At 44.7% G+C, this 16,898-nt stretch overlaps 1 protein-coding gene across 2 annotated transcripts in view; it reads right to left on the bottom strand.

Moving 5' to 3' along the window:
* Positions 1-16,121, bottom strand: part of KCTD16 (potassium channel tetramerization domain containing 16) — a 237,527-nt gene extending 221,406 nt beyond the window's left edge. Inside the window, exons 1-3 of one of the 2 annotated variants that reach the window (XM_073221895.1) lie at positions 15,779-16,121; positions 15,360-15,440; positions 13,847-14,997 (exon numbers count right to left, since the gene is read on the bottom strand). In XM_073221895.1, coding sequence (XP_073077996.1) covers positions 13,847-14,678 — 832 coding nt within the window. In that variant the 5' untranslated portion in view covers positions 14,679-14,997; positions 15,360-15,440; positions 15,779-16,121. Of the gene's footprint in view, positions 1-13,846; positions 14,998-15,359 lie in introns of both variants that reach the window. The other variant, XM_073221896.1, reaches the window with a different exon arrangement.
* Between the last annotated feature and the right edge of the window lie 777 nt (positions 16,122-16,898).

The raw sequence follows: 16,898 nt of genomic DNA, 5'->3' as shown, positions 1-16,898 counted from the left end.
TCTGTAATATACAAAAGATAGAGGAAAGTACAGTTATTTTTGCTCTTTACTTTCTCTAATAATTACTTTTCTCCAGTTCATCTTTCATTTATTCTTGCCCTGAAAACTACATGTAAGTCAAGTGAAAATAAAAGAAGCAGAAAAGTATACACAGCTAAGAACCTGACCAAAAATGTAAAAAGATAATTTTTTTAAGGGATGGAAATTCACCATTTGTTCAGAAAGTCTGGGTTGGGTTTTTCAAACAGCTTCACTGAGCCCTAGGTTTCCTGGAATTGTCCCAAGGGCCACCGGAACAAGGAAAGAAAGGGGGAACTGGGAAGAATGTCTCTTACACCCAGTTCCCCCTTCAATCAAAACAACACCAACTTTAAAAGGTTCTGTATGTTGGCTTCTTCCTAGGACCTCATTGACAGCCTGGAGACTCAAAGAGAGGAAACAGAATTATGAAATCATGAGCTCCCTCACCTCCCAGGATGCTCTGATTTTATGTCAAGTTGGTGCCCTTCTAGCATGAGAGATGCATGTCAAGCTCCCATCCAGCACTGCAGCTTCTGGGGCTGCAGTGAGGGATTTGCTTTTATCCACTTGGCCAGCACCTTCACACCATAACTGCGTGATCATTACGCAAGCAGCGGAGACCAAAATATACCCAACGTATCTTTGATTAGATTCGACTCAATCTTATGTAATAACAGTGCTACAGCTGCAGTCACATTAAAACCAGTTTGTTTAATCTTGACCATTGGTATCTAAATGCCTTAACAATTTTCTAGATGAGCAGATTTCATCTTCCTAATCTTTCTCTTTTTGGGTGTAGTTACCTTTCCCGAAGACATTGTCTAGATGTTCACTCAAGCTAAGATAAAACCTGTCTTAATAGCAGACGCCTCATCAAGAAGAGGCCCTTTGTTATGCCATATTATTGGCTACTCAGGGTCCATGCAGCAGCTAGGCAGGTCCACCTTTCCTGTTGTACGCTTGGGGTGCCCGAGGATCAGGGGGACTAAGCGACCCATCAAAGGAAGCTGCCCCACTCCTGCCTACATCTTTTATCCTCTCTCAGGGCTTGTTGCTCTTTCTTTTCCCCTCACTCATTTCCACTATAGCAGCTGGAGATTTTTGTTTATGTGTATGTATGTACACATATGGAAAAAAAAACCTCACCATTATACAGAGCACCCTCGCCTCGTGCTCTATAAAATCATTTGCACATTCCTGAGTGGCGGTATACTGACTGTAAGACCCACAGATGATTTCCTAGCAAAGTACATAAACCTGTTGAAGCTCTTATACAAACATGGATACCAACTTTGTAGAACTTTTGCCATTTGACCTAGGATCGGAACATGAGCTTTTAAGCAATTCATACTCTTATTTGGCAAATGCACAGTTTAGTACTACGTCTCCGGGGGCCTTTGTTAGAAAGGCAGTTTTAGAAGCTATTGTGATCCACTAAGGGAATGGTTTAACAGCCAGAGGCTACTGCTTGCCTGAAAGGGTAATATTAATTGGGTACAGCAGAAAAAATGAAATAAAATAATAAAAATTACACACACACACACACACACACGTATATAACATCAGTTGCCTTTATCATGACAGGGAATCCTAGTATAATTTTAAATGTGGGTGGGAAGGATAGAGAAAAATAACTTACTGAGTGCCCACCATGCCTCAGGCACTATACTAGGTGCCAGGGGCCAGGGATACATGATTAAAGGACAAATATAGCTCCTACCCGCATGAGGCTCACAGTCTACAGAGAGATAGGGAGGGAGGGAAGGAGAGCGGGAGAGAGAGAATAAACAAGTAAATGAAGCAAATAATTATGCATATGAACAGTGCTGTGCTGGGACCATGTCACTAAGAGAATAATGAGGAAGACACTGGCGACTTCAGCTGGGAGGGCACCAGAAGGACTTTCCAAAGCGAACCGATGAGAGCCTGACTTTGAAGGATGAGTGAGATTCAGAAAGGCATGGAGCACAGAGAGCATTTGGGGGGAGAGAGCGGGGGCAGGACACTGAGAGGGGCAGCAGACCGGCCTGCTGTACGGAGCGTCAAAAGGCCTCATGGCCGAGCACCGTGGGGAGAGTGTCTTCAGAGGGCGCTGGCGAGGGGAGCCCACCGAGGGAATTCCAGAAACGTGTGCTATGCGAGGTGTGCTTCGTTTCTCTAAGCCCATGAAGTGTGTGTGGTAATAGTCCAGAGTGAAACCAGTGGGTAGCAACTTGACTTTGGATTTGCTGGTAGCCAGGATCAGCTCAACAGATCCATATTCTCTGCTGTTTCTTCCAGGTCCAAGCGTGTCCCTGTAAGATGAACCGAAGAACCCGGGGATGAAGGGCTACACGGGTGGGACGAGCTAATAAGATGGCATGACCTTGGCCTAATCCTCACAGCACTGCGCTGAGAGAAGCGCCCTCACTCCCCTTCGGCAGATGAGTGTGAGGTGAACAGAAGTTCAGACACTTGCCCAGCTAAGTGTGCCCTGGTAGGAAGTGACAGGACCGAGGTTTTTATGCAGACAGGGCTGATGCTGTCCATATACTCAGCCATGTTTTCATTGTCACTCACGGGGTGAATCTACGGTTACAAGTAAACATACAGTAACACTGAGGACAAATTTCACCCATTTTACATTTCACATTTTCTTTCTTTAAAAATGTAGTATCATAAGTTTATTAACTCATTCAGCAAATGTTTATTGAGTACTTCCTGTGTGTTCAGTGTGGTGGTAGTTACTGAAAATGAGTGATGCGTGTGATTGACAAAGTAAGTTAGTAATCCTTAGTTACAGTCAAAACTATAATAATGACACAAACCATTTTAAGAATCATTATAAAAAGAAACTACAGGCAGTGCCTTTAAATTCAATTCCTGGTCATCTAAGGCTATCCTTTGGCTTCTGATTTCACACATACACTTTCACAAAAGAGATGTTTGAAAAGAAAAGAGAAATGAAGCATTTACAAAGGAAGGTATTAGTTCCTGGAGTAACTAAAATCATCCATTCAGCTATCACTGGAAAAAGGTAATTAAATGAGATGAAATGATTGCTAATGATCTTGAGGTTCTAAGCTTTCCTAGGATATAATTTTTATGACTCCATCAGCCACTTAGTATCTTAAAGTCAACAAATGCATTAAAGATTTAAGCATTTTCTCTTCCCTAAGCTTTAAAATCTGGCTTAATTTCCTGACACTCCAAGTTCAGATCAGGAGCTCCCTTTCTACTCTCATATCAGTTTGTATTTCCCCATCAGGCTAGACTGAAATTGCCCATTTGCTACTCTAATCTCTCCCTGAACCATATGTTCCGTAAGAACACTGACCATATGCTTCTTGTTCACAGGTGCAATCTCTGGAATTGCATGCAGTCTCAGGTGCATAGTAGGTGCTCAATAAATGCTTCCAGAAGGAGCCAACCATTGTAGAGATGTCTAGGAACTGAACACACACTAAAGCAAAGGGCAGAGCAAGGTCACAGAGCCTGGCATTTAGTCATGCAGCCAGAAGGGAGCAGACAGAATTCTGTACAAGTAATTGAGTCCAGACCTAAATCTGCTTCTTAAAGGAGGTCATTCTGATGAAGAGATGTCAAGATCTGTTAGGAAACAAGATCACGCTTCACACAGGATTTTTTTGTGTGGAAAGATGCTGAGGAAGGAACGTTTGAAGGGCCTGCAGTTTCCAGTCAATAAGGTCTGTCCTCACTGTGAATCACTTCTTTGGCAGATTGTGGAGTACTAGAAAATCCTTAGCATGAGGACTTTGTGAACTAAGATCTTGATTCTTTGCATACAGATATGACATTTTCTACCCACCTCAACTGGACAATCCTCTAAAAAAAAAAGGCCTTAATACAAGATTGGTCATCAGTAAGCATTAAGCAATCACATCTTTTCAAAGAAATATTTCACATCACTGTTTTATTATCTAAAAGCGGTCTTTAAAATGTTGAAACTATCACACCTTATTTCATCAGTCATTACTGCTCCATGCCCAGGGGTATCTATCCAGAAAAGCCAAAACAAAACTGGTCATTTTCTAAAGGCATACTTTTCTTATGCAAATAGAATTAACACTTTTCGATTTCACTGCAGCTTGACCAAGTTGTGCAAATCTAGGCGACCATAAAGAGAGCAAATCCCTCTCTTTAGAATTAAAAAAAAAATGTATTTTACATGGTTGCCTAGAAAGCAAATTAATGAAACGGAATCCTCTTTTCCATCTGCACTACAGTGTAAATTTGCAAGCATATGCCCATGGGAAAATGTCTCCACCTGACAAATCTGATCGCTTATGCTACAGAAAGTGAGCTCTGACCTCTGACTAGTGTTTGATGTGCTTTGCATTGCAGACCAGCCCATTTCCTTCTCGGGTATTTTCAGAACTCTGCAACACTTCTCCAAGTCTAGAGCATTCCCTTGGTTTTGATCTCACGCCTCTGCCACACTCTAACATCCCTGGACCCCACTTCCCTTAGCTCTATCACTACAGTTTCTCTGCTGCTCCAGGGTCCCCTTTACAGAAAAGTCTCCATTGTGAGAGCCTAGCTTCCTTTTCCGTAATTGCCTAGCTGTGTTAATCCACCACACTGTCTAAAACACAACACGTGACAGCCTGAAAGTCTCTTAAGTGTGCCACCAAATAGGTTGCCTCCTAGTTTCATCAGTGTGATTAATTTACCATCACACTGAATCAGATATACTCAGAATCAAAGGCTGCTAAAAATTGGGGTGGGGAAATTATTAGAACTTTCTGCTTTGGAATGGAACTGATGAGTAACAGTAGGAAAGTAGGAATGTCTTTACATGGGCAGCTTTTGAATGGGTCACAGGGTAACAGCTCCCCCCACCCCCCACCATTACCACTCTTACTTCCTTTCCATGCCACACACTGTAGCTACTCAGAGTGTGAAGCAAAATGTCTTGTGTTCATGTCTGGAGCAATTTACTGTCAGTGTCATACTCAATAACCATTTTCTGTCATCGTGAAGGAGAATACTCTCTAGGCTGAGATTCATAAAAGGTTATTCTAATTCTGCAGTGACTGAATATATCATTTAAATTGGATTCTTCATTTTTCAATTCTGCTACCTACTGGCCTAGGTTCTGAAGAGCCACAGGTGAGAGAAAAGCCACTTTTGATGTCTTCCTCTGGAACAGCCAGGGGGAAGGAAATAACTACTAGGACTTGAAGCCTTTTCAGGGGTTTACTTTTTTATGTTTATTCAGAGACAATTGAAATAAATAGCTTGAATTTTCTCTTTAAAAGCCACTTCTAGATGTTTTTGTTTGTTTAACATGAGTACAATTAACACACTGGGCAAAGTATCTAAGAGAACCATTAGAAAGAACCTAGGCAAGTTACTTCAAGGCAGGACCTGAGCTGCACCCCTGTCAATATTCCCGGGGGTCCTCGGAGTTATCTACTGACACTTCCACGGCATCGATGGGGAGCCAGGCACATCATAAGCACTTCATATAAGCAACCCGTTTGGTTCTCACAGCAACCAGATGAGGCACGTCCACTTTACAGGCGAGGAAACTGAGGCGCTGAAATTAAGTAATTTGCTTTAATGATCACACAGCCTAGAGACTCAGCCTCAAGCACTCTCGGCTCCAAAACCCGGGCTCTTAAAGACCATGTCAGGCTGCCTCTGCCATTAAGGAGTGATCACTAAGGTTCACGGGGAGAAGGAAATGGAATACTTAGGCTGTAGGAAAATTAAGAAGGAAACTGGTCAGTCTCACCTCATCCTTTGAATTTCAGTAACTTGTTTTTTCCCTATTGGGCTATTTTCTCCATTTTGCAGCACTTTTCTGGCTCCTGAGTCCCTCCTGTTGTTTCTCCAGCCCCGGCCCCAGCCCAGCTTCAGTCTGCTCCTGCCTGGGCGGACCAGCCGAAGGGACCCCCCAGGAGACCTCGGGCCGTGAGTGCCTTTCTCAGTTCCCTTGAGCTGGGATCTCAGGGCAGGGCTAAGAGCGGGACATCTCTTGGTGAGAATTCCAATTCGTGTGCAAAGTGCTCAGCCTAGTGCCTGGAACACTCCCTGGAAGTCGGGAAATGTCATGATTATTCCTTAAAGCGCCGTCATACCCTCACCGCTCTCCTGCTCTTCTGTTGAGAAATGATGTCATGATTCTATTCAAGGCAGTGGCATCTCCAACCATGACAGAACTCTGCAGGAGGCACATATTTTTCACTCTTTTGAGAAACATTTGTGGAGTATCTACAGTTTTGCCAGGCACTATGCCAGGCATTGTGGGGACCACGAGGGACGCAGTGCCTAGCTTCTCAGAGTTTACAGGTGATGTTAAAGAGACAGTTAAATAAGCAAGTAGAATACCGTATTTATGCCACACGGTAAGGAAAACAGGATCTTATGGGGCCTAGACAAGGGGTGCCTCGTATGGGACACATAGGCTGACCAAGGCCTCCCAGGAAAGTGACCTTCAGGATGGGGACCCGAGACACTGAATCAAAGCAGATAGAGGCAGAGTTCCAGGCAGAGGGAACATCAGCTTGAAACCTGAAGAAGCAAGCGTAGAACCGCATTTGGGAACTGAAAATGCTAAGTCATGAATGCAAGGGGCAGGATGGCCAACAGAAGGTTCTGGAGAGGGAAGCAGAGCTCATTCCGTGAAGGCCTGTGACTCACAGGAAAGAGTTTGTATTTAACTGTAAGGGCAGTTGTGGGGCAATGAAGAACTTGACGCAGAGGAGTAACCTGGTCAGACGCGCATTTCAGAAATCTCACCATGTTTGTAGCAGGGAAAACAGACCCAAGGGGGAAACACTGGACGTGGGGTAGAGAGAACAATTTAAATTTCTTTGTACTGGTTTAAAAAGGTATCGGGGGAGGTCACAGAGAGGACATAACTGCTAGCTGGCCCATGAGCTGGACCCAAGCAACTGGGGGCTTCTCACCTCCCGCCGCTCCTTGGAATGACCTTCTGCTTGCCCCCGCCCCTCCCGGAAGCTAACCAAGGACATTGCCTGGAGACAGCGACACGGTGTGGAGGCCATCTTTAGGGGACATACGACCGAACCCAGCTACTGCATGAACACTTACGATCTGGCAGGTGGGCGTGGAGATCTGGGCAACTTGTGACTGCCTGAGACAAGCCTTGGAAGTAAGCGCTCTTGCTTATTAAGCCTGCCACCTACCAATCCGTAGTGGTCTATGGGGGTAAAATTGCAATATTTGCAGAATCTCTCGCCTGGCTTTAGTGCATCTCCATATCAATAGGTGTTTCCAAGGGGTGGAGAGAAGTAGTCCATCTCCATATCAGTAGGTAATTACAAGGGTGAGCGAGGGCGTATCTGGACCTGAGAGGTTCCGTGGGGTCCCTTCTCCTGAAGCCAGGTCGGGAGAGACACAGGTGTGCAGAAGTGTCTCACTGCTTGTAAGCAATAAACAGGTTTCTCCCACTTTATTTCTCGCTTTGGCTGATTGCAGTTTCACAGGTATTTTGCCCTGGGATTTTACCCCTGAGTTACATCGTGTGTCTTTGCCTTCCATGTAAGGGGCTGGCTGCAGATGACACCCAGGAAGCTCCGGGGTTAGGAAACAACAGAATAAGTGCTGGCGGTCTGGTCCAGAGCAGCGTCCGTGGAAACGGAAAGATGGATGAACTTGGGAGAGATGAAGGATAAGCACCAATCGGACTTGTTGAAGAAAGCAGAGGGCGGTTGTGAAGAAGGAAGACTCGGGGATGCTACACAGGTTACCTACTTCCCTGGGCAAGTGAATAACTACTAATGCCGCTGCCTGGGCTAAGGAACACAGGGAGAGAAGAATTTGGAAACACAGGTGATGAGTTCAGTGGAGCTTCAACACAGTGAAAAGAATCCAAGAATACAGAATTAGAATAGCCAAGATTTTGCCCACCCAAAATCATTCTTGCTCCCAATCAACAGGCCCCAGTGCACATCTTGGTGGGCACACGGCACCCCTGAGGGTAGTCCAGGCTAATGATGAGAACGGCAATGGAATACTAGATGGTTCTTGAGTGAGTGTACAGAGAAGCAGGGACCTCTTTTATTATCTGCGTTATCGTCAGAATCAACTCAGACAATGGAGACAATAGATCCCAACTGCTATTCATCCATATGATAAACACGATAAAACTTTAACAATAAAAAGATGCCTTTCTCTTGTGTCCACAGCATATAGCATTTCAGCCTGCCAAAGAAAAGTAAAAATGGATTTGCCATCCTTAAGATTTCTTCCCAAAAAAACTGAACTTAAATCTGATCAAGGCTGTAGAGTCTAGAATCAAGATCTAACAAACTTACAGAAACAACAAGGGTGAGAAAAGAAACATTAATGACACAGATCACAGATAGGGACCAGCAAGACCAGAACGCTGGACATTCGACATGACGAACAACCTGGTTCCTTCCAACGAATCTTTTTAAAAAGAAAGAGACAGAGACAGAAAAAGACAAAAGGAAGGAGGGAGAGAAGAAGAGATTAAAAGTAATTTAAGATAAACATTTTGCCGCTCCGCCACATATAAATTATATGCATTTTTAAAATTTTGAAACAGAAAAGAGGTAGCAATCAAAGATAATGAATTGAGACCTCATCTGACTCTTAACTCAAAAAACCTAACTTTAAGAAAATATTGTAAGAACATCAAAGAAGTTTGAATCCCAAATATTGGAAAATCTTAAAGAATTATTAATTTTTCATGTGATAATATTGTTATGTTTTTTCTTAATTCATTTTATTTTAGAAACATATAGTATACTATTTGTGGATGAACGAAATGATCGCTATCTGACATTTGCTTCAAAATAATCCTGTACAGACAGAAGGGAAAGTAGGTAGGAATATATATGAAACAAGATTGGTCTTAAAATGATACAATTTTGGGAGCTGGGTGTCTGCACATTTGGATGAATTTGAAAATTTCTGTACTGAATTTTTTAGCCAACTTGCCAAGAAATGCAATATTTGAGGAAAGCTACAGTAAAGAAAAAGAGCAACAGTCAGTTATGATGCAGAAACTGAGCATTCATCTATCAATTTCCAAAGACCTGTTTTTCTATATTTTGGATTGGCACTTTATTCTACGCATGGTCTCTTCTCTCCATGGTTGGTGTTTGGACATGTCCAAGTGGAGCTTTGTGGCACTTTCTCGCCTATTTCCATTTCTAATTCTTTTGATAAGATCTAATCCTCTTTATACCATCAGAAACACTTTGTTCTTCTCTTTCTAGTCACGTTTAATTTTGAACAGATTGAGGTGCTTCAGGGCAATCTCAGAGACCTCCCCTTTCTGCCTACAGACTGACACTTGTCTTTCTGCCAAATTCATTCAGTGATGACATGGACCCAGGAAGAAATGCCTCATACAAGGAAGGAATTGAACCCAGGTAACAAATATTGTTTGGCATGAAAGTGGAAAGTGTCATAAAATATTTTGCTAACACGTTTGCATCACTGTTTATATCATTGCCATATCGAGCCCAATGCTCTGAGCACAGCATTTTAAGAGACAAGAATAAATCACAGCCACCACCCCTGCCCACTCTCATCACCAGTACCATCCAGTATCTGCCCAGGCACTGGCCTAAACTGAGTTCAGGACGAAGCCTCATACTTAGACTGTGATGTGTTTTTAAATCACAAATTAAGAAGCCTCAAGTCTTAAGAACTCTCTCCCTTTGGAACACAGTTACCTAATCCAGAACTATTAAGTTTTCTTATGTACAAAAAGCCCTGAGAAAAGTAACACTATGCCTCCTAAGTATTCTGGTTTGTAAAGAGCTCATGTCTTCTGGGAGCTTTTAAAGTCAACGTTGAATAAGTTTTTCACCCCATATTCCTTCCCAATACAAGGTCATGCAGCTGAATTCTAAGAAATCATTTCCTGACCTACTATTCTCTGACACGCCTTTTTCAGTAACAGCCCCTTAGATATATACTGTGTACATAGATCAACTTAGAGGCTTTTGTGGAAACAACCTTTTAAATTTAAGGAAATGAAGTAGAGAGATGAAAGATTAAAATGCACCTACAAGCAGCAATTTGTTGGAAAGGTGATGAATCCGCGTCTCGAGCTATAACGTACTGAATTCCGAGTGTTGTTTTTGGAGTACGCATCCTGAGAATTAAACTCCCTACTTGTGGTCATGTTAGCATGATTTTACTTGAGGCAAATTCCTTTGAATCTGAGTGCTTTCAGGCATTTGTCTGAAGTAACTCACTCATGAATAGGATTAAGGAAATGTTCATAATTCTCTCCAACCAAGAACCATCTCCCCACTCTCTCGGGCATGGGAAGATGGCTCCATATAAGAGGTTCATTTATTTCCATGCACTTGTGATTTTGTTTATCAAGTGATGTGAATGGCGATTGAGTATCTGGTTCAAAACCAAGACTCCTCTTTTCCAAATTACATAGCTCCCCTTTTGAGGAGAATCAAGAAGGCATTCCCTGATGTTTATGATACTGCCTTCTGTATTATGCTTGAAGAGAAAAGAGAGGTAATCATTTGGGTGTGCAAGCAAGAAATTTACTTTCTCATTGTTTTAAGTTAAAACCTATCTAAAAGTACTCTGTGAGGCAATTCTGGGATACATTTCTGTATTCCTGTATCACTCACATTTTCTTGGTTGCTGATAAGTGAATCATAATCCACAGGATCTCACATACATTTGGGTGCATAATCAAAGTAGACAAATGCATCTCTTACCAGACTCCTGAGCACATACAAACACCTGCTGACATCATCAGTTCGTAGTTCTACATGAGCTAAACCCTCAGCCAGAACTACCAGATGTTCACCATCAATTCTAGGCCTACAGGAAGGTCAAATGAGGCGACCATCTAACCTGTTAATAATGGACAGGGAGATCTGGAAACTTCCCATTTCCCCTTGGAGAACTTGCAAGGAAATTTGGCAAGGGGCGGAAAAGGTCTCTCCCCATGCCTGTCAGCCACCAAAGGCGATGTATTACTTTCCGGCTGTTGATTTTTTCCTGTGATCTGGATCCTGACAAAGTGACTCCGCAGTATCCCTGGGTAATTATTACAGTCTCATCGTTTGGAGTTAGTTCCTCTAAAGAGTCTGTCACTACATACATATATTACATATATATAATATATATGTGATGTATATGTTCACTATCTATTATATGTATAATGTTTAACTTCCTGAGGAGGAAGTGGAGGGAGCTGAGTTCCCCTGCAAAGAGCCCCTCTGTGGTGGTCGGTCGGCGGGCTGCGGATGCGGGCCCCGGGGGAGGAGTCGAGGGTCGCGGGGGAGGAGCCGAAGCCCCGGGGGCGGAGTCGCGGGCCGCGGGGGAGGAGTCGAGGGCCGCGGGGGAGGAGCCGAAGCCCCGGGGGGAGTCGGGGGGGGCGCGGGGGCGGGGGCGAGGGCCGCGGGGGAGGGGTCGAAGCCCCGGGGGGAGTCGCGAGTCCCGGGAGCAGACAGGGGGCGGCCCCCGGGGGCGGAGTCTCGGGCCCCGTGGGAGGAGTCGGTCCCCCCGGAGCAGGCAGGGGACGGCCCCGGAGCTCCGAGGCGTCCGCAGGGCGCGCCTGGGCTGCGTTCGGCGGGGCTGGGCGGCGCTCGCAGGACCCGAGCTCGCCGCGGAGCGTCTTTGCCTACAGTCCACTCTCTGCTCTAGAGCACTTCCCATGCTTTCGGCCCATGAATTCTGGGCACAACAGCTTGATGAATTAATGCTTATGTAGGCACAGTTGGCAGCTTCTAATTAAATGATGATGGCTAAGCGGCTGCAGGGAAGCGGTTATGCGCGCCAGAGAGCCAGCTGTCAGTTTCAGTGGTGCTAAGAGAGTTCACATTTTGCTCTGCATGTCAGGTACGAAAGGGGCGGTATAGCATACATAGCCAATGTGCATGCTGTGCAATAGGAAGCTGCCGTGTGTCTGTGCTAGCCTGTCCCTACCTAGCGTGACGGAGAGCAAACTGCTCCTAGGCAACCTCTCAGCAATCTCACAAAGGGAAACAAAACAAAACAAAAATCCCAACAGTTATATCAGGAAAACTGAGTCTGTCCAGCGCAATCTAAAGAGGACATAGTGTTAGACAGATGAGCCTTAGATGAACACAGAAATGCCAATGGGCTAGTAGGCAAATAGATTTCAGGTTCTGGGTCTCATTTATGTGAGCAAGCAATTAGAAATCGAATGTGTTGGAGAGGAGATGGCTGGTATATGTTTTCAGTTATTTGAAGCTTCTTAAAATGCTGTTTTCAAATATTAGAAATTAGAGAACAAGGTAAACATCACCAATCTCTACTTTAACTCTCTCCAAGTTGCATTTTTACAAAAGGTTATAAGATAATTGTTCTACAGAATCATAGATAATGTCAGACTCAGTTATAGAAAGCTAAAAAGCTGGAGTCTTATCTCTACACTAGTGGGAAATTCACCAGAAGGAAGAAAGCAGTATCTGGTAACTGACTCCAGCCCAGAGGAAGACACAGATGAAGGCCATGGACAGGGCTCTTGGACCAAATGATGCTTGTCATTACATACACATCAAAAGCTACCCTCCTGAACTGACAGCTGATTGTATTGTGTTTCTCAGCTGTCCTTCCTATACAATCCATGTGTCTTCACTTCTCCAAATCAAATGTGTTAAACCAGAACTCGGCTTCCCGCTGGCCTCTCCACCAAGGTTCCCAGCACCATCTCCAAACAAATACAACAATAGGCAAAAATCAGTTCAAGGAATTCAGTCATACCTTCATGCTTCAAGAAATTTAGACATTTCAACCCCCCAAACTTAGGGATTTGCCTTAAACTAAGAATGGAGGAAATCAAACGTTAACACTAAAAACATAATTCTCATGGAGTTCACTTCATCCCGCTCCCAGCCCAGTTGAAAATCAGTGGTTAAACAAGCACTGAACTTAACAGGCTGATTTATTGTTCTCCCATTAGAGAGCAATGGCTTATAGCTTATTTAGAATAATGCCATTTTGTAAAACAAGGCAATCTGTACCATTATGTCATCATTTAAGCACATGGACTGACCTTTAAGAAACTCTTACTTAAAAAACTTCAGTTCAATTGTTTCCTTTTTTATTTCCTCCAGTTTCCTTTTACGTCAATAATTTTATCACCTAAGCTGTCTGAAGGTGTCTGCGCATGATTGACAGTTCTCAAGGATCTAGTTCCTTTTAGCCTGCTCTCAAATAAGGCTCAGCTTAATTAAGATTGCAGCACAACTCAAGTCTCTGTACAAAAGGCCAAAGAATCAAATAGCAGATTTGTAAAGCCTATAAAAGCAAATTTCAGACTGGGGGCGTAGTGGAAGGAAGGGGGGTCTTTCATCAGTCTATACTGCCATCTAGCCAAGGCCACATCATTCAGTGCAATGTCCATTTGTGTTTTCAAACCTCCTGATAAATGCAAGTCTTCAGCAACCGGCTGAACAGATCGTAAAGTTCAGATAAAAGAATAGCAGCTCTTCACCTGCTGTGAGTCCACCACCACCCTCCCGCGGTCCCACAGCCAAGTCCCAGTCACCTTATCCTCACAGTTCACAGCCGGCCAACAGACACACATATCTGTTTCCATTTCACATAGTACCTCTAGCAATGTCCTGTGCATCTTGCGATTTTTGAAGCCTTTGACTATTCTGTGGCTTCGCTGGACAAAAGGACAAAAGTTGCCTTAGGTAAGACATGAGTGCCAAATTACAGCCTCTTAATGCTCTCCTCATACCTCAAGAGTTTATTTAAAAAAAAAATCACCAGATAGTATTCCTTAGACGTTGACTAAACATACAGACTCTACATCTGCGAAGAGAACCAATACACATGAAAAATAAAAAGAAGCCCTTGTACTTACGGTAGAAGACGTACTCGGTGTAGCTCGACCACACTCTGTCTTCTGTGTACTGGTTCACGAAAGACGCCGTCACCGAGGAGTTACAGGCCACCATGTGGAACCCACACTCTGACAGCATGTCGAAAGCCCTTTCCAGATGCTTGAATTTGAGATAAAATCTGGAGGTGTATCTTTCTGGGGCTCGGTCAGGGTCTCTGCTCTCATTCAAAGTTTCTCCAAAGACCTCCTTTGCCAGGGAAATCCTTCCACAAACCAAAATCCGGGGAACTCTCCGAAACTTGGCATCTGCCTGCCCCTCCCTGCCTGTGGTGCAGGACCCCCTGTAGCCCACGGTAATGAAGCCCCACTTGCGGTCAGCAGGGAGCAGGGAAGCCGGAGGGCAGATTCTCGGGTCGCTTCCTTGGGAGGCATCTTCAAAGTCACTGTGGTAGAATTCGTCTGGGCTTTGCTTGATTTCCTCAGGGGTCAGGAGTTTGACCAAGTCTGGGAGCTGGAAGTACTCAGCTTCCCTTTTCAGTCTCCCCCTTTCTGGGAAGTGATCAGGTAGGACCACCTGCCTGTCCCTGAGAAAGTCCAGAATATAACGGAACAAGAATCCATCTCTGTCAATGAAAAACCTTCCCTTGGAGTCCTTGGCTAGATCGTTAGCTGTTTCTCTCTTTGGGGAAAACATTTTCCACAGGAGGGAATGAGGGATGCTTATTAATGTGGAATGGCGAGTGAAATACACTTGACCCCCAACATTCAGCTCCACGACCTCGGGGAAGGAGCTGGGAACTGCGGCGCCCTGTTCTCGAGGATAATAACGACTACAGTTTCCACTCAGAGCCATGGTCCTTTTCTTCTTTTTCTTCTCCTGTTTTGAGGTGAAGGTGTAATCCAACAGTCACAGCTTTATCCTCTGCACCAACTTGTAAGGGAAGGAGAAGGGTGCCAACTTGTTAAAAATGACCTCCTCTTACCCCAGTTCTTTTCCCCAAGAAAGCAAAATTCAGAAGAGTCCACAGGTGAAGTGATGCTGCAAAAGTAGTTTAACCCCCAGCTGGTGATGAGCGATTACTTCACGGAACAGAATCACCTCCTGTCCATCCCATCTTCCCCCACACTCGGTAGGCAAGGCAGGCCAAGTCCCCGGTTACTCAGAGGTCTCTCTGAAGGAAAAGTGAGAAATTATTTCCTCAAACCCAGCATGAGTCAGAAAAAGAGAGACTGCTGGAAAGAGGAGAGGGAGGGAGAGGGAGGGGGGAAGAAAGGAGGGAGGAAGAGACAGATTATTTTACATAAGCAGCCCTGGAATTACTGATTTCAGCCATTCTTCAACTAAATCCTAGCTTCTCTCATGCTATTTTGTGTCTACATGTTTATGTATACAGTCTGTCTCCAGCTATTAGTATTAAAAGCATTGCTATTTGCATTTCTGCATTAAAAGGAAATATGCGATTTTCAACTTCTAAAAGGGGATTTTTTCTTTTTTTTCAGCTGGAAGGGAAAAGCAAGAAGCCCCAGAACTTACCTTAAGTGAATGCTGGAAACCCAGTTTTTTGAAGAAATACCCATTTATAGAGCAGTCAGTATCCACAGCCAGAGTCTGAAGCTTGTCAGATCCCGAAGAGGTAAAGGACAGAGGTATCAATGAAAAGTGCCAGAGAGATGTGCTCTCAGAAAATAATCATCAGATATATATGTATATAAATATGTATTTGTGTGTATATATGTATGTATATATTCATTCCCAATCTCAAGTTAACACAAGTCACAATAAAGTTAAATCGTGTGAGTAGTGAGTGGTTGGACTGAAGAAGCAAAGCAGAGAAAAATATTCAACTAAAGCTTCTCCAGGAAAAAAAAAAAAAATATATATATATATATATACACACACCTATCCAACCTATAGAAGGAATCCTTAAAACAGAAGAGAGTTGCAAGAGGTACCGGGACTTGGAAGCTTGTCACAAAGCCCAGAAGCAGAAAGAGAGACGGTGGTCCCTGCTGGGGCCCCAGGTCGCCGCCCCCCGGCCGGCGAGGGCGGACGGGCTCCCATGCTCCGGCCAGGCGGGGGCTCGGGCTCGTCCGGCGGGCGGCGGAGCTGCTCGGCTCCCCAGCGCCCAGCGCAGTTCGGCGGCTGTTGTTTCGGCAGTGCAGGCAGCAACCATCCAGGGAAACGACTATTACATCATCTTAAAGGAATACGGCCTGGAGAGCGCGGAGGCAGCCCCGAGGCACGTCCTCCGCGGTGACAGGTCGCCGGGGCGGCACGGGGACGCCGCGCTCCGGCCGTGGGCACGCGGCTCCCGGGCGCTCGGGGCTCGGGGCGGGGCGCAGCGCTGCGCAGCTGCTTCCCTCCCGCCTCTGGCCGCGAGTCTGGAGTTTCCGAGGGCCTTTGCTTCGCCTTTTCTCCTGCTCTTTAGACTGTCACCACTGTACCCCAGAAATACCCCCCCAATCCAATGGTGAGATAAATTGCAAGTGATTTTTCATTTGCAGAGTCTACAAACAAACCCTTTGTATGAGCACTCACTTTCTGCTGAAAGGCAAATTTCCCCTCTAAGGCTTGTTTTTTTAAAAAAGCACATCGAATGACCCCAATGTGCAATCTACAAAGTGACGTTTTGTCCTTAATTCAAGGAGATGAAACCCTGTTCTCTCAAATGCCCTCCTCTTTCCTCTTTCTCCATTCCTCTGCCACCCCCACCTCCAGCAAATAAATAAATAAATAAATAAAGTCTCTCTGGAATTAATGATGCTCTTTTAAAAGAATATGTGAAGTGCTGGTACCCTCAGAAAGTCCCCAGTTGACATCAGGATGTCATTATCTTGGCTTACCTGTAAGAGATGGTTTACCTGCAAGCTTTTCCTGGGGCTTCTTCCTTCCCAGCATCTCTTTGGATGTGCCCCACCCCCTCCTAATTCATCCCGGGAGGACTCGTGGAAGACACGCCTGCAAGAGACGTTTTACTCCTGTCCCAGAGGGCTCCCTTAAGTGCATCATTAGTGTTTCAGGCAGGCATTTCCAGGGCAACCTAATCCACTAACAAAGTGCTTCCAGTTGATC

This window comes from Manis javanica, chromosome 14 (genome assembly GCF_040802235.1).
Source record: "Manis javanica isolate MJ-LG chromosome 14, MJ_LKY, whole genome shotgun sequence".
Classification (NCBI taxonomy): domain Eukaryota; kingdom Metazoa; phylum Chordata; class Mammalia; order Pholidota; family Manidae; genus Manis; species Manis javanica.
This window is presented reverse-complemented; position numbering and strand designations above follow the sequence as displayed.